This window comes from Leptinotarsa decemlineata, unplaced genomic scaffold (genome assembly GCF_025532065.1).
Source record: "Leptinotarsa decemlineata unplaced genomic scaffold, Ldec_3_MD MMD2_tig00026282_RagTag_RagTag, whole genome shotgun sequence".
Classification (NCBI taxonomy): Eukaryota; Metazoa; Arthropoda; class Insecta; order Coleoptera; family Chrysomelidae; genus Leptinotarsa; species Leptinotarsa decemlineata.
This window is the reverse complement of record NW_027412668.1, coordinates 14460683-14479682: the sequence shown is the minus strand read 5'-3', so window position 1 is coordinate 14479682 and position 19000 is coordinate 14460683. Positions and strand designations below refer to the sequence as shown.

Here is a 19000-nt window from a genome sequence, read left to right as displayed (position 1 = left end):
CCTTCTCGAGACCTTCCTTCGTATTACAAAGCCCAAAAGCATGAAGGAAGGTCTCGAGAAGGAATTAGACATTATAAAAAATTATCTTCAACGGGATGGCTACTCCAAAGCGATGGTAGAAAAGACTTTGGCTAGAAGACAGCAGGAGCCTCGCAAGGAAGAGAAGCCGTCACAACCAGTGCTTGCACTTCCCTACATCAGAGGATTATCGGAGAGGATAAGAAGAATTGGTTCCAAGTACAACATCAGAACCTGCTTCAGATCCGGTAACGCTATCCGTAGCAGCCTCACGAAAACCAGGCCACCAAACGCGGACTGCGATTCCAAGAATTGCATTTATTGGATACCCTGTGAGTGTGGAAAATCCTATATTGGTGAAACTAAGAGGCCATTGAATGTTCGCATTGCCGAGCACAAGAAACACACACAGCGAGGGGAAACCAGCAAATCAGGAATAGCAGACCATGTTTGGATCCATCAACACAACATCGAGTGGTCCCAAGCTGAGATCTTGCACAGAGAGGAACATTAGTTTAGGAGAAAATTCAAGGAAGCCGTATACATGTTGTCCAACAACGTATTCAGCCAAGCCAGCGTAGAAATACGCAACATATGGAAACCCATCATCAAGCGAAAAATGGCCATCTCCCGCCAAAACGGTCATCTCCCACGGAACCAGTGAAGCGGAAAATGGAAAGTGGGGATAAGTGAAAGTACTCGAACGACCTATAAATAGTCATCTCTCGGAGGAATCAGTCCAGTCATCACCCGAAGACGATTGTAGATACTAACAATCGAAACGTCGTGAACTAACGTGACTTGGAATCTCTCCACTTTTTATTTTTATTTTCTTTTTTCATTTCTTTATTTTCATTTTATTCATTCAATTGTTCTATTTTTACTTATATTTTATTCCACTATTATTTCATTTCAGGTTTATTTTGGTTAATATAATTGTTATTTTCAGTTATTCATTTTCAATTCTCCTTTTTTAGTTGTTTCAGGGATTTCAAATCATTTTATATAGTAGACAATGGAAGTCCGAACTAGAAATTCAACGAAATAATTCTTCTAAAAAGTTCGATCAGATTTGTCTGAAGAAAATAAAATCCAAAAATCAACAGAAAATACGCATGTGTAGACAAATTTCTTGATATATATTACACATTTAATGCTTTTTGTGGCTCGCCCTGTCCAGTTACAAAAAACTTCTACGAACTAAAATTGTTTTTCTTGATCACTGAAATAATACCTATATCTAAAAATTTAGAAAATCTGACGACCTACAGAATTGCATGTATCAAGAGACATGTCCTTTTCAGCATTCTCGTTCGACAACGTAGAATGACATATTTCACCATTTAGCAAAAGCACAATTGCGAAACAAATTATAATGAACACAAAAGATTAGGATGTAATGTTAACATATGTCTTGAGGAATGCAAGGTGATACGAGATCCACAATAACGCCAAAATTACCGGATCTCAGGTTTACCGTAAAATGCATATTGAGCTGATACGGTGTATGTTACTGCCACACCCTCTGTAGGCAACATCGAGGAACTTCTGAAGTATAAAATTGCATAAAATGGGTCCAATGTGAGATCCCAACAAAAATTCAATCGTGCCTTTCCCCACCCTTCCTACACCTGATGAACTCTATATACACAGGGATACAAGACGAGATCCGAAATCGGATCTCGCCTTGAAAAATGGATCTCTACTTGTATGTTTTATATCTTAAAAGGATCTCGATTTGTTCGGAAATATATATATATATATATATATATATGATCAAACATTGTCAATCACCTTCAAATCAACAAATATTATTCCCTTTTTGATGTATAGAGTCACACCTCCCCCTCTACCATATGTACGATCTTGTCTCTTGAGTACATACCCTGCTATATATCTTTCATCTGGATTTTCAGGAAGTAGCCAAGTGTCGCTTACTGTAAGAATGTCAACATCATACTTAACCACATAATGAACAAATTCATCAAACCCCGTATTGTAATATCTGATATTTATATGCCCAATTACCATTTTATGGACATTCATCAAGTATCGGCCAATTCCATCATATAAATATATCACTAGTCTTCGTTAAAGCCATCAACTGTATTCGTCAGATGAAGTACCGGTGCATTTTGTAATTGATACCCACAAACTACTTACCTGTACGAAGAAAGGAAGTGAGCATTCATTTCTGCAAAATTGTAGGTCATTCAAAGAGAAATCGTCATGAAAGGCGGTGTAGATCTTCGTTCACTTCAGTTTCACCTACACTCTACCTTGTTTGATATTTTCATTAACAGAATGATGATTTTAATTTAAATGCAGTTTGAAACTCTGTGATAATATTCTTTGTATATAGGTACAGTACGGACGTGAAAGGTTCCCTATTATCAAATAAAAATACACTTCATTTTATCCTGATACATGAATATTACTGGAGTTTTTTCCTCAACACCAAACCGTTATTTTAACACCTCCCCATGTGTTTCGATCACCAGGTGATCATCTTCAAGGGGAAGATCGAACCAGTTAGATCCAGTTTGATCTTCCTCTAGAAGATGATCACTTGACATGTGTCGAGGTGTTGAAATAACGGTTTGATGTTGGGAAAGAAACTCCAGTAATATTCATTACTATGGTCAGTCGGTAGCCAAGCGGTTCGGCGTGGGTGCTTTGTTCACTCACTCGAATTGACTGCCGTGTTGGTCGGTGGTTCAAGCCCTAGTATGAACGATCGATCTTCACTTGCTACCGTCCAACCCGTGTTAGGAATCACACGTTAAAAGGTAAGACCTCGTTAATCCTTAGCTCGCACAAGTTTCTACTTCTGAGGGTTGTCGTTCGTAGGGGTGCGACAGCTGGTTAACGGAAAAACAGATTTTAAACAGATTTAAACTACACCAAAGGTTCCAATAATGACAATAATCAAGTCTGTTTACAAATTTTTGAATACATTTTATAAGGCTTCTAGGGTGATTTCGTGAATAATATACTATCGGCTAGACCGTTCATCCAAGGAATAAATGGGACATAGGTTAGGTTAGGTCAGTTTCACATTATCAAAGAAAAACACCTTCCATTTTATCCAAATCTAAGGAAACAATTCGTTCAGTCCAGTTTTAATTTCCTACACTGTAGGTTAATAGACTGATACCCATCAGAAAACAACACTCCGCTGGCTAATACCACGAAAGGTGTTTGGTTATATATCCTACAGGTGTCAGTGCAGGATTCTTCACTGAAGTTATTCTTGCTTATGCTATTGGCCATACAACTGCCGCAATAGATTTTCAATTATTGGAACACAATTGCAGGCCGGTTTCGGGCTGTTTGGCCACTCGTCAGTGCAAGGAAGTGTCTGTCATCAACATCTATCATCAACGAATATGCGGTTGGTTACCTCGTTTACAGGCATATGGGGCGATGACAAATCTGTTGTTTGTTGTCTGCTTCAGCCTAGTTCGAGTAGTGATCCTCTGAAGGAATTCGATTTTCAATTATCGGAAATCATCGACTTCATGTCCTCTTCATTCAATTACCGTCCCATTCACCTTACCTACAAGTTTCCTTCATAACCACATTTTTATATTTTATACTTGACAATGGGATAAAACCCGAAACTGGTCGTAAAAATAAAAATAACTAGTGGAAATTAAACAAAAAAGTTTTCGTTCATTTCATTGAAAAACTAAGTGATACAGTTTATTGTATGATTTTCACTATAGAGGGTTTTACAAAAACCGCAACACGTGTTTCGATATACAATAGCTTCCTCAAGCATAAACTCAAAGTTACTTCTGAATTACCACCATTTTATACTCTAACCTATTACCTACTCATCTGCCTAATGAATTAATCTACCTGAAAAGGTCAGGTATGAATTCATTAACTATATCAATAAATAGTTCGAAAGTAAACCTGTAAATATACCTAGCTATTTTTACCTACAAATGAACAGATTCAAAAATGGCGAATTATTCAAATCAGTTTGATCGTTCATAAGATATTTAGAGTTTTTGAATTTGTTTTATCTCCATACTCTCCAACAGGTTAGATTTCGAATCATCATTCTGGAAATGGAGGGGCTTGTATTCATGGTTGAACCTCTGATATTAAATGAGTGGCATATGTGGAATTTATTTTTTCATTCTGGAAACTATATTTATGCATCTTCATGCGGGCTTTGAACGATCTTTCAGTTTGACCTATATAAAACATCGAACATGACACATACGATAATTTATACACTCCCGATTTTTTTGAAACTGTCATCTTTGTTATTCCTAATGTGCATGCCTAAGCTGTTGTTGGTTTTGAAAGCAGTATTCACACCTTTGCTGTGCAGAAAATCTAAAATATTTTTAGTGGGTTGGCCGAAGTAGGTTAAGATTCTATAACTTTTTTTCTCTTCTCTTCGAATTTGGTGAACTTCTTTCAAAGCTTGACTGTAATAATTAGTTTTTTAATATGGATTTTCATTAAGTATCGGCCTGTTTATTCAATCATTTCCTTAAAGTTTTTTCATAATCTTCCGTTGTAGGCAAATTATGTATTTACCAGAAATTTAAGCTGTTTGTTGGTGACAATAGTCGTAGCTAAGCACAAAATGCCGCTCTTCTATGGTGGTATGGTTTTACCCCGTCATCTTCTGTAAAGCATAGAAACGTATTCGTTTGTCTGTTGAATTCTTGAAGGAGATATGTATCTCCAAAGTCCTGTCACTTTGGCCGTAAAATCTCATGATCCAGATGAAAAACTACCCACCAACCTCCAAGTTACTGGTTTGAAAGTTGCGATACAAAACTCCACGCATAACACAATTCATTGTGACTTTCAAATACAATATGTCGCATTTTAACGTTTCAATAAACTAACAAAACTGATGAGAAAACCTGGCAATTCAAAAGTTCAAGTTGGCATTCAAACATTTACAATTCTGTCAGTTACTTATCAAAAGTCTGATTCGAACAGATCGTTTATCAAAGGAGTAATAACTTGAAGAGTCAGACAACGTTGCAAACGCTTCAAGTGGGCGGGTACGGTCCTAGAAAAATGATCGCTCCTTTTATTTCCAGAAAGCACTGAATTCAACAATTAATCATTCTGGAAGGAATGCCAAACACCACGACGAGTGATCGAGAAAGTGAAGTAGGCCGTGGACCAATGGAGGTGATGTTAATTCCAAAACTCTTCGACAGAGCCTCTTTATTTTTTCTATGCTCAATTCAGATAACTGACAATAACATGAAATGTCTCTTTGTAACCGAGATCATTATTTTCATAATTATAGTGCATTTGCAACAACCTTAACAAGGAAACATGCAACTGCTGCATTTCAAATGCTGAATTATAATTCCACGGTATCTGGGTATTTCTCAACAGTTAGATTTAGAAAACGTTACCTATATACCTGAAAAATATTTCCAAGGTAGTCCATTGAAACGAAACATTTGTAGGTGCCAATCAACTGTCAGGCTAAATTAGTAGAGTAGATTTTAATGACAGCGGTATTCAATACATGAAAATAAAAAAATGATATCAATTTATTGCATGAAGGTCAAAATTAATTGATTTATATTGTTTCATTGAAATTGTGTGTTGAGTTATTTGAATATGTAGAATCGATAGTGTAATTGAAGAAGTCATCGGTTTTGATTTTTTACTTTTGTGACATTTATCAAATTCAATGAAATGATAAGACATTTCTTAATTTTTTTGAACTATTTCATTGAATTTTACATACATTATATCCTATAGAAAAAAATAGTTTCATTTCAAATGCCTGTTTACTTAGGTTACTGGAATTTAGTTAAGAAATTTTTCTCAAGATATATTCACTGAACTCAGATAATTCACACATTGAGATCGACTGAAATTGAGAAGATTATTTACAAATTATTGTTTTATAGATAGTTCTTGTTTTCATACTTTAAGTTGAAAGATCTCGACAATAAATTTATAGATAAACTGAAAAAATATATCACGGAATCAACTGAAACGAACATTATAAATAACAAAAGAAACAAAAAGCTAAAACCTTGGATAACATTAAGACTGAATCAGTCGATTAAAACGAGGGATAGCCTAAAAAAACATTTCTGCTTAAAAATACTCAACAAAATGAAAGAAAATATAAGGACTATAGAAATAAACTCAATAACTTAATAAAACGAACAAAAAATGATTATTATAAAAATAAACTACAAGAGGTTAATGGCAACTGTAAACAAACTTGGAAAATAATCAAAGATATCACAAACATGGATGCAAATAGAAATAATGTAGAAAGCACAACAATCAATAAAGGAAATGGTGAAACCGTAAGTTGTAATGAAGAAAAAGCTAATCTGTTCAATAACTTTTTTCATAGTGTAGGTGCAAATATGGCAAAAAAAAATTGAAAAATGTGACCTACCCAAAAACTTTTTAAATGATACCAAGGTAGCATCCTCCTTATTTTTCGAACCAGTGACAGAAAATGAAATAATATGTCTAATTTCTAAGTTAAAAAACTATAGTGCACCAGGTCCTGACGAAATAACTAGCAAACTGATAAAACATATACATCAATACCTATTGAAACCACTAGTTCATTTGATCAACTTGTGTTACAAAAAGGGTAATGTACCGTCTCAGTGGAAAGTTAGTAGAATAACTCCAGTCTTTAAATCTGGAAGTCAAAGTGAAATATGCAATTACTGACCAATTTCTGTCATCAATAATTTTGCGAAACTATTCGAGCAATCTGTCAAAAATCGAATAATGGATTTTTTTAGTAAACATCAGGTAATAACACAACAACAATTCGGGTTCATAAACAAATCGAATACAGAAAATGCCGTGCTCGACTTCGTAGAACAAACAGTAAGGGCCTTGGAAATGTCTTGCGGTATTTATGGACTTGGCAAAGGCGTTCGATGCTGTGTCACATGAAATCCTACTCCAAAAATTGTGTAATTATGGTATTAGAGGTCATGCTCTGCAACTAATGCAGAATTATTTAAAAGAACGGACTCAAACTGTTAAAATTGGTAGCAAGCTCAGTACAACATTACAAATCAATGTTGGTATACCCCAGGGTACAGTACTTGGCCCGATTCTTTTTCTAGTTTACATAAACGCAATTACACAAATTAATGAATTTCACGGTCATATAGTGTTTTATGGTGATGATACGGCCTTGATCTTCACTGGTGAAAGTTGGGATACAGTCTATGAAACTGCTGAAATCAATGTGAGAAAAATTCTCCTTTGGCTGAATAATAATCTACTGAGTCTGAATGTGAATAAAACAAAATTTATGGCTTTTTCACTAAATTCAGATGATCAGCCGCATATCAATGAACTGAAATAACACAAAATGACCTGCACAAAAAATTACAATTGTAAATGATCAACATATGAGATGGGACAAACAAATTTCATATGTAATACAAAGGATGAGGCTACTCACGCGTAAATTTTATAGTCTCAGAGAAATTCTTTCTAAAAAAAACTTATTATTAATATATCAGTCTTTGGCAGAATCCATTATAAGATATTGCATGACATCATGGGGGGTACTTTCGACAACCACATTAACAGCTTACAAATAACACAGAACTCAATTTTGAAAATAATTTTGAAAAAAAATAGACGATTTTCAACGGATCATTTATATCAAGAGACTAAATTACTAAACGTAAGATCATTATACAGTTACCTGTGTCTGATATGGATGTTCCCGAAATTTAGTAATTACTCAACACATATAACGGTAAGAACTAGAGCAATCGAGAATTTAAATATCAAAATACCTCTATACAAGAAAAGACATACACAAAGATTCGTGTTTTATTATGGTCCGAAATTATACAACATACTCCCAGTAGAATTGAAAAAATGTTTATTTTATTTTTTTCTCTTTCTCACTGATCGTATTACCATGGATTATTATAATATCGTCATATTTTTTTATTATTTTATAAAATGTACTTACGGAGCTCTTATCTTGGTGAGTAACAGATCACAATACAGGCATTTCAATGTCTAGGTGAAAGTTATTCATTCAAGATAATTGAAATTTATTAATTATGTATGTCATACAACAAATTGTATATTAACATGGAATAAATAAATTTGATTTGATTTGATTTGAATGTGCGATATTGGTCAGAAATAAACACGCATAATATTTTGCGAGAAGATCACACCCGAACTCTGAGCAGGAATATTGGAAAAGCTTGTTGATGAATCCATATATCTAGAGGAAATTCTGACTGGTGATTGATGTTTGTAAATTCTCCAAAACTTCATTTACTTACGAATTCAAGAAATGGTGGTCAACAATCAATATGAATTCGAAAAATCCAGTGATTTTCCAACAAGATGGTGCAACCCTACATTTTTCAAGCCTGTCAGGGGATTGGATCGGATATATCAAGCCATGTGGATTGGTAGGCGCAGTCTCTTGGAATGGCTTGCTCATTCAGCTGATTTGACTTATTTCGACTTTCTTTAGGGGCAAACTGGGACAATACGGAAACTCAAAATATAGAAAATGATTTCAAAAATAGACTGTTTTACTTTCAGGAGGTTGAATAGAGGAAAGTTTCTCATTATAGGGAACTAGAATAATCTATTTTGAGATCATAATATCAGTGGTTGTTCTTTAAATATTCACCAAAAACTATAATTGTCGAATTTCGTTTTTTGGCTCTACCGCCTCCATTTCGAATGATATGAAAAAAGGCAGGGAAACTTTCAATACTGTTTCATATTTGTTATAATCTGATATGAACCAGTTTGCAATGCGACGTTTCGTTTATTAGATTTCATCAATTTCATTTTTTTAAATACGAACATGTATTGTAATAGGTTAGGTTAGGTCCAAAGTCAGTGGGTCTATTCGACCCTCCACCACAACCCGCAAGGGTTCATTGTGGCTCACACCCATTCACACACGACTAAATAAACCCAGCTTCTTAACGAAGCTGATTAGTTTTTATGGTGAGTGGTCTTTCAGGTCAGATGGTAAGAGGGTTTTTGCACGCCAGTTACAGTTGAAATTATTTAATTGCAAAGCGAAAAGTCCTGGAAACAGAGAAATGGGGAAGTGAAGAATTGGAGTAAACGTTTCTCATTGATCAATTGAAGTGTAGCGCGCGACAGTCGAATAAGCTCTGTGAAAGCGGCTGTCCCTTAATGCTTGGTCCCTTTGCCACAGTATTTCTGTATACAAAATACTGTGCCTTTGCGTTAAATTCGACATTTGATTCAACATGGCGGTTGACGTGGCAGGTTCGCGTGTGTAATGCATGGTGTATTGGTGTTATTATCAAAGTATAATTCTCTCACGTTCAGTGTACCATTTATAATTTGGGGTTGTCCAATTTGCAGTACAGCGAATAGTTCGATTTTGGATCTTCAAACAGGAGAGTTGCATATATTCAGTCTTTAAGAAAAGTAAGTAAAATGCAATAGTATCGATAGTAAAGTCATGGTGGTTAACCTACTATACCTTATTTTAGGCTCGAGGAGAGTTGGTGTGAGGGATTTGTTGGTTTGACTAAGTACATGTTACACGATGCCTTAGATTCAACCGTGCAGGGTTTTTTCGCCTCTGGTTTTGGTGACTCATCACTTGAGCGCAAACGTTTGCTAACCTGCTCATGGAGGGTTTGTTCCTCCACCTGAGACAGATTCTGAGTACGCCGTTCAAGAATTTGGTGCAAGGTGATTCCATAAGGTACCCGCTCTTGAGGAGACGACTCAGTTGTTTCCTGGTCGCACCATCAAACTTTTTTTTTAGGTTCAGTTATTGGATCAGGAGTTGAACAGTTGAGAAGCTCTCGCTCCTGTTCTAAATTTACAGGGAGTCAGTTGGAGTCATAAACTCGACATTCATCTCCTCTGTAGAATCAGCGTCAGAAAAAAAAATTGAGTTCCATAAAAGTCCCACGAGTAGCTAGGGAAAGAAAATCAATCACGGTAGAGCCCCGCATTACCGTGACAAGGCGATGCTACGACGAGAAGACGCCGGATATCTCGAAGGTTCCGTAGAGATAGCTGATAGGCTCAGTGTCATTCATCCTCTCGGTACGGATACACACACCTTAGGATTAAGCCATAGTTAGGATGCCATTCAGTTACAGAATAAGAGAACCACAAGTGATTTTGTCATTTCCGTATTCATCGGGGCTACGTGGAAGCAGGCATCCGATGACCGGTTTGCTCAACCCCCACATCCCAAGCCAATGAACTCGCCAAAAACAGCATGTACAGTGGTTCAGGCAGTGATAGATGAACAAGAACAGCCAACTCTCTGTGTATTGTAATAAGTACGTAGCTGAATTTGTTATTACAGTGGCTACAAAAATCGATTAAAAAAATTAGAGATATGTATTTGAAAAAATAAAAATGATGATAAAATCTAACGAGACGTTGCGTGGAAAATTGGTTCATATCAAATTATAAAAAAACATAAAACAATATTGAAAGTTCATCTCCTTTTTGTACATCATTTGAAATGGAGGCGGTAAAGCCAAAAACGAAATGAGGCAACTCTAGGTTTTGGCGAGTAGGTATTTCAAAAACGACCAATGAAATTCTCGATCTGATCTCGATCTATTTCCACAAAATAGGAAACCAATACAACCGACCTTGTATGTTCTACCGTTTCCGAAGTAGCAATAGTGGGATCAGTTAAAAAACATCGCCTGTATAAGTTGTAAAAGACGACGGTTCATTCCGGTATTTGATTATTTTCAAAAAATATTTTCGAAACATAAGCTGTCACGGAGTTAGATGACCTGCATTGAGTTCCACTGGATTTTTAGTTGTCTACACTGGCAGACAATCATACATACACATTGACTTTCTACTTCTCTAATAATCTACAGGGCTATTCAAATTCTGGGCATGGGTTCTCGTGATTAAAGATGACATATGTCTTAATTCAGGGTTCTAAAAGAAAATTATAAATTTGTTTTTGTTGTATTTTTCCATTCGCAGGTGCATTGAAAATCTGTTTGAACTTTACCCAAAATGTTTTTGTCTACAGAACCCAGAATGTGATCTGGTTTGAGCTACATCATCTTTCAGCAGCAAATCTTAATCGTCCGTATTTATTCAGTAGGTAATAAGAAATTTAATTAATCTACTATACTCTTATGATTTTCGAAAATTTGATAATCATCCAATGGCTTATTGTTTTGTATAGATATCGGTCATATTATCGCTCGATTAAATCTGTTTTTTCGTTAACCAGCTGTTGGCCCCCTTTGAACAACTACCCTCAAAAGTCGAAGCTTGTCAGAGTTTGGGGGTAAGAAGGTCTTTCCCTAGCACGAGAATAATCACATTATTTTTCTATCTTAGGCTCAATGTCGAACACTTCGTTTTCATGTATTTGATAGCTATATGTTGATTTCACAAACCTCTAATGTTTTTCATCAAGCAGCTAGATGAAAGTATAGGAGTTGCCATCCTGAAAGACAATAACGAATCTCTTGATTGACAGAAGCTAAATATGGTGGGGGAGAGATGTTCTGATGAGATAAAGTTAACTTTGTTGGAGTATTCTTCAAGAAATTGATGTATCTATGGTTTTAGCTGATCAGATTTCTGACTTCTTACGCAAGACAATGATTCATGTGTTGATGACTTGAAGACCAAACACAATTTTTTCAAATAAGAATTTATTGTGAGTAGTAATGACCATAATAATAATCTCATAGAAGTACACCAGTTTTCATATTGTTGTAATTCTCAAAATTGTCCTATAGTTAATAACCGAATACTTTTGGACTTGTGCCTAAATCCATTTTTGAAAAAGGATTTTTTTCACTTTCTGGTAGCCACCTGACTTGTCCATTTCTGCCAAGTTTTCGGAAATCTCTGTAGCTTCAAGGGATTATTATGTTTTTTTTCCATCATTTCCACGACACCCATTTCAATAATCTTGTTCCCTGTATGTACAGGTCTTTTGCAGGATGTATATCAGATTCTTCTGAACACACATATAACCTACACACTTGAAATTGCTTATTCATAATTGAAACTCATATATCCCCACAGACAATATTTGGATATAGATGTCAAGAAAATTCTATGTGATTCATTAGTTTTATCTCATTTCAACCACTGTGACGCTGTTTATCACTCATGTTTAGACAAGAACGACAGGTGTCGCATACAAAAAGGTCAAAACTCTTGTATCAGGTTGATATTTGGTATCAGAAGAAGGTCCAGAATTTCACACAAATTAGCAGATTTGAAGTGGTTGAATATGTTTAATCGTAGACGTCTTCATGCACCATGCATATTCTTTAAAATATTCAAATATAGGAATCCTCCCTACTTGAACATTTGTCTTATAGAACAGATATCCATAACCTGAATTTGCGTAAAAAGACAGTGCTAAACATTCCTGTACATGAAAAGGAAATATTCAAACGATCTTTTTCCTATAATATCTCCTCCACAATAAATGATCTCTACAAATGGGAAAACAATTGTTTTAACATGTCAGAAACTGTTTTTAAAAGTAGGTTTAAACAGCATCTGTTCAGCAGTCCGCGGCGAGAATCCTAAAAAAGGTTTTAGCTATTCATATATCTAAATCTTTATATTACCATCTCTTTCCTTTCTTTTTTTTCTTTTCTTCTCTTCGAGCCCTCATTTATTTACTTCTATACATTTTCGTCATTGGTGGAAGAGCAGACGCGAATGCAAATTCGTGGTCTGAACCAAAAGCCATTTGCAATCGAATAAAAAGGGTTTTTATTTTTCTCTTTCTTGTATTTTTTTTTGTTATTATCTTGTATTTTGATGAGCAATAAATTTATTATTATTGCTATTATTGTTATTAATTCGGGTTGCCCATATATTTTTTGCATCTTATGATTCAGAGCCTGCAGCTGAGGTCTACGTTGTACAGCTTTATTTTGCTCAGGTAACCTCCCAATAGACAGTGTCCAGTGGGGAGCCCTGTAACAAGTATGAACTGAGCCTTGCTTTGATGAAGAAGTTTTTCTTTTCTCTTCTTAGCCCAATGACACATTTGGCCCAATGAATTGGCCCACTCTTGCTCCTCCAATTATTACGAGATGAGGAAAAGAAAGATTCAGGAGTGTCTTCAAGACATCTATTACTCCTTCTTCTTGCTTCCATTACTCCCAAACATGCAAGTCTTTGCACTCTGCTCAGTTTGTTGATAGCGGTAGTTATAATGGTCTGTTATCATGGTCTGGCAGTATTTTTAAGCGACAAAATCGATGGAAGGAGTTTCAGGGGGTGATTTTTCCACGCCCAAATTGAGGACAATAAGGTAGCACAGAATTCGCTGAATACCTTCGTTTTCATTGAAAATATTCCCAGCAGCGCTAATGTTTTGAAATATATAATTTTTTTTTATCAAAAAGATGGAAGGGGTTTCAGGAGGTGTATTTTTCTGCGGCAAAGTCGAGGACCATATAGGTGTCATAAAATACGCCGAATACTTTCGTTTTATGTGAGAATATCCCCAGCAGCGCAAAATTTTTAGAAGATATGATTTTTTTCTTGAAATGACGGAAGGGGTTGCAGGTGGTGTATTTTCCGCGACAAAATCGATGACGTTATAGGTATCATAGAATACTCCGAATATCTTTGTTTAATGTGAAAATATTCCTAACAACGCAAATTTTTCGGTTGCAGGGGGTGTATTTTTCCACTACAAAATCGAGAACCATGAAGGTATCGTAGAATATAACGAATACATTCGTTTCATGTTTCATATAGTTTTTAAGAGATATGCCTTTTTCATCAAAATAATGGAAGGGGTTGCAGGGGATATAATTTTTCGCGAACACGTTGAAAACCATTATTTCGTATGAAAATCTTCATGGTTGGCCATGAAATTATTGTTCTGAAAAATAAAATTTCATGACTAGCTATGCATTTTAACTACCAATGGTGGCTTGACGCACTTCTTTTCGTTAACAGTAAATTCCCCCAATTCGTGGCTCAAACCCATATTGCCTTCACCTTCACAATAGTCATTTTCGGTCCCCTTTGTTTCCGAACACTTGTGTGCAATCCTTTCAAATTCCATGGAGTCTAAGGCAAAACCAAGAATATTCATTTGGACATCCTATTTTCAAATATGATATCATTTAAGAATAAAAAAGTGGAATCCTTGAGATCATTTTCGAAAAATGTCTTAATTTTCACAAAGTCAAGAATTACCTTCAATTTCTCTTTTTAGTACGGAATTCAATATTGTGACCTACCTATCAAATAAATAATTATATATCAGAATCTAAGAAAATATATCTTAGAAATTGTAACGGAGTTACTAAGTCCGAGTTTTGAAGTTTTTCTGTTCACCAGTGTTCACTTGGTTTTCGATTACAAATACGTAATAGAGAATATCAGTATCTCGGTTATTTCTGGGTTTGAAAATGGCGTTTCTATTGGAGGAACACTCAGGAAAGCCCTGGGGATTCAGCCCACTCGTTAGTCACGCTCCTCAGGCATTTAAATTCTCCGGAATACATTCCAGTACTCAGCAGTCCCGACCGATAACCATAATGTGTTTAAAAATATGTTTGAGATATGTTTCTCCGTTTACCAGCTGTTGCACCCCTACAAACGACAACCCTTACTATGTGTGATTCCTAACACGGGTTGGACAATAGCAAGTGAAAATCGATCGTTCAGCCTGCGGCTCAAACTACCGGTTAACACGGCGGTCATTTAAGGAAGTGAACAACGTACCCACGTCGAACTGATTGGCTACCGATCCATCAGACAATTAAGCAATGGCGTACGCGGCCTACGCAGAAGAAACATGAAGAGTGGAGACGAATTTGGTATACAAACGTGAGCCAGCAAGAGCAAATCTTGAGTTTTAGCTTAGCAGACAGACTCTCCGGTCTCCGATACTCCGACATGTTCAGTAGCAAACCAGTATTCGATCTATCACTGTACTGAGTTATCCGTGCGTCATCACTCCGAGTCGAGGTTGCGTCGCGACACGTGGGAAGCGTTTACTTTTCATTATTGTTTTGAATCTGTCGCATATCTTTGTGTAAACCACTATTTCGGGTCCTCTTGGATCCGGCTGGCCTTTCTCTCTTCTTTACTTTTTTGGACCTTCGGCGAGTTGCTACTGGGTCCTTCTTCTCGGTTGCGCTATTTTTTGTTTTGTAGGTGTGTCAAATGTCAAAGATAAAAACCGTCCGAACCTTTACCGGGTTCATCAAAACTAACCCGAGTTGATGACCAATACTTTTGAGTTCATAGATCTTCTGTTTTCTCTTCCCCACTTGCTTGTTGATACCGCCAACGTAGCTTACAACGCTTTTGCTGCACTCTGAATTGAGCTTTGATACCGTTTTGCTTCAGATAATGAATTTTTTGCATTTCCCTTTCGTCCCTGTATACAGTTGATTGTATTTTGATGGATAGTGAAACATATTTGCAGCTAGTAAACAGGTTGAATTCCCAGCAGTCTGACTTTCTGGCTACCGATTGTGTCTGGAACTCACTAACCCCTGGATTACCGTGTCTCCACTGTAGCTACTCAGTGTAGTGATGCATGTGTCACTATAAATTCAAAAGGCTGGCGTGCCCGAAAACCCGTCTATTCCGTCAAAGGGCGTCAAATATTGAATTGACACTTCAAATTGACTAATCCGCATTCTAAACTGATCTGATTCTCGAAATGTTTCACAATTTGAAACACATTCGAAGGCTCTAGTTCATTTTCGATCGGGTTCTTACGAGATCTCCGTTTGTTTAAGAAACTTGGTTCCCGTTTCGTTGTCGAATCACCACGTTCTAAAACGGTTCATCGGAGAAGACAGAAGTATGACTTCAAAAGTATACTTATTCTCAACTTTTTAAGAATTGTTTGAATAAATCAAAATTCTTGATGGCTGGGAATTGATTCCCTACTGCTTTTTCACCAAGCTGTCTGGATCTAACAGAGCAAAGTTCTTTGAACCTATTGAAACCCACCTTACTTCCTTTGGGTTGCATTGTGCTCGACAGAAGTTTTGTACAGGACTATTCGAACTGGAAGAACTTTATACAAGTAAGGGGCTACATTTTGAAATTTGCAAATTTTTGAGTTTTTTGCAAAACCTGCTCATTTTTTTATCAAAAATTGTATCACACCATGGAAATCTTTGATGTACTATTGCTGTTGTATGTTAATTCATTTTCGGAAACATCTTTGTTGGTCAATTACGTTGGGTGGCTGGCAATTTGATTTTGTACATTTTCTTCACCAATACGCTTTCAGGCTATCCGGGTCTAGGATAGCGAAGGTTCTTGAAACCTTCGAATTAACTCCTTTTGGGTCATACTGTGTTCAGCAGAAGTCTGCTAAAGGAGTATTCGTACTGAAAGAACGGTGCATAAGTGAAGAGTGTAATATTTCATTTTTCCACATTTTTCCAAATTTTTATTTTCACAGATCTGGGATATTTCTTAGCAGTCTGCAGCAGTACCTACTTCAAAAAAATTATAATCAGAATGCCGACACCTATTCAAAGTCCATATAGTTCATTTTGATTGTTTTTATTCATTTTACACTTGGCTATACAAATAGGCGTCTACAAGTACTCTCCTTTTTTTTGCTCAATCATAGAGTTGTTTTTCACAGTAATTAATATAGAGTGAGAGGAGAGGTACAGACAGAGATACTTTGAGTAATGTCATACTTAGATATCGGTGTAGGTACTCCCTTTGTGTATATGTTTGAAGGAACTGGTAGAACAGATGGTAACATTGCCTGAGTTCTGGACTAAAACGATTCTATGTGTGGAGGATGAAATTTTGAAAGGGTCTTTTCTATGCCTGACTTCACATAGAGTGAAGCCAATTTTGAGAATCATCAATCGGAATGGCTATAGATGTTTGTTTCAGCTCTAAAGATCCATCTATTCGTGCTTCTGAACTCACGGAAGTTATTCTATCATGCATGGTTGCATATATTTCTTTTTCAATGACACGAACTTCTAACAGTAAACCTTGGTTCCTAGTGCCGAAAACCGAACTAGGTTTCTTAATTCTCGTAACAGCTGCAAATTCAGAATGGACGAAATCAAAGAACTTTACAATCTGAAGATTAGGGTAAACTGCTTGTCAATCCCAACGGGTCTAGATCCTTCTGGTCGATAGTTAAAGTTGTTGATCAAAACCTATAGAAGATGCAAATCTACTAGCTGAACAATTTGCTTCCCGTTCCACAGTCGATTTTCTGTGCCGGAACAATGCCGGAAATTACTTTGCTACAACATCTAGTCAGGCGAATTCTGAAACAGCTCAATATCAACAAGGTGTCTGGTCCTGATGAAGTGCCCGTCATCGTACTTAAAAAGTGTGCAAAAGAACTTGTACCAGTATTTTGTAGACTTTCAAACCTGTCTTACAAGAAAGGGGTTTTTCCTTCTTGTCGGAAGATTGCTCGTGTTCAGTCTATTTTCAAAAAAGGCAAGAAAAATCTTCCAAATATTTATAGATCAGATTAAATTCATTTGGGAAAACGTTATCAGCCAGTTTCTTCTACATAAACGCAGTTCTTCAAATGGAAGATATTTTAAACACTGGAGTTTGAGGTGTACTGAGTTGCACTCCAAAACGATGAATGCATAAGAACAGGAATGAATTGAAAAAAATGGACACAACGAGAAGATCGTCTTGGACGTGTCTGGTTGCACTGTTAAACATACGTCTGAAGTGGCTACTGCTGGAAATCGCCGTATTCCTGAATCTCTAGAATCAGACGAGTCTAGTTGGAAGAGTGTAAAACAAAAGCCTCGAGTTTCCTTGGTGGTTTCTGAAAATAGGATTTGAATAAGAATTTGTAAAGTTCAGTGCTTTAAACCCTGAGGTAAGACTCTGTTTTTCGTTATTTTATTCTATTGAAGCAACCATTGAACAGTGTATAACAATTCGAAACTTTGACTCTCAGATTTATTGATGAAGTAACGGTATGAATTCAATATCGCCTACTGACTATTTTTTGCATATTTCCACATGGTAATGCATACCCTATTGAAATTCTCAATTGAACTGTATTGGTATGTTTGAAGTGTCTTCTATCTCGGTGTAATTAAGTTGGTCTACAGTGACAAGTATTGAAAATATTTTCTGGAAACTTCTGTAGATGGCGTCTGAAAGAGAGCTTACAATTCTGTAACTTTCCTCAGCACATTTACTCCTGATTCAAATATCATTGCCATCAATGATGAATCCATTTTTGTAAATAACTTTATTGAATAATATAAACCAAATAAGTTTCACAGATCTTTTCCTGTTGCAATGGATCGATGCGTCATTTGTGATACTGAAGAGCTGAGTGAATTGTCTTCGTCTTTTGTGTGATGTATATCCTCCTCAGATGCCTTTATTTGTACTATCGGTGTAGCTTGGTGATGTGGACTTGCATCGGGTACTGTTGTTTTTATGAATAACGACATCACTTCCCATGGCATCAACCTAAAACACAATAAATCATAAGAATTTCATCAGAGCAAATGGAAACTGAAGATTTTTTTAGGTGTTCCTACAAGACCAGTTATGCCAGAAGAAGATTGACTAGTTGTGATGGCTCGCTCGGCATACTTCACATTTATACATTTATTTATATATATTTGTTTGGTCGTGAAACAAAACAAAACCGGTCTATCGGTTGATTGGATTGACCAAATGAAATTAATTTCTGCTTTTCATAGTAGTAAATAACTTGCGACGAATCTTCCAAATCGACCAAGTTACATAGGTGCCTGAGGGTTTTATTTCAACTTTCTGCGTGACATTAGCTGGGTTAGTTGTTGTTTTTCCGTCAGGTATCTGCCACACGTACCTACAAAGTGGTAGGTCTACATGATAAGCAAGGGGTAAGGTGAACCAGGTAAGGTATATACAGGCCGTTTTTTTTTTAGGTGATACCACTATTATTGCTATCTCGGAAACGGTAGGTCGTACAAGGACGGTTGAATAGAAC

The 19000-nt window shown here is 36.2% G+C and overlaps 1 protein-coding gene across 2 annotated transcripts in view; it reads right to left on the bottom strand.

Moving 5' to 3' along the window:
- Positions 1-18250: 18250 nt before the first annotated feature.
- The window catches only part of LOC111517384 (estradiol 17-beta-dehydrogenase 11), a 137910-nt gene continuing 137160 nt past the window's right edge, over positions 18251-19000 (bottom strand). For both annotated transcript variants that reach the window (XM_023173530.2, XM_074179867.1), the window contains exon 6: positions 18251-18492. In XM_023173530.2, the coding sequence (XP_023029298.1) occupies positions 18294-18492 (199 nt within the window). In that variant the 3' untranslated portion in view covers positions 18251-18293. The remainder of the gene's footprint in view (positions 18493-19000) is intronic.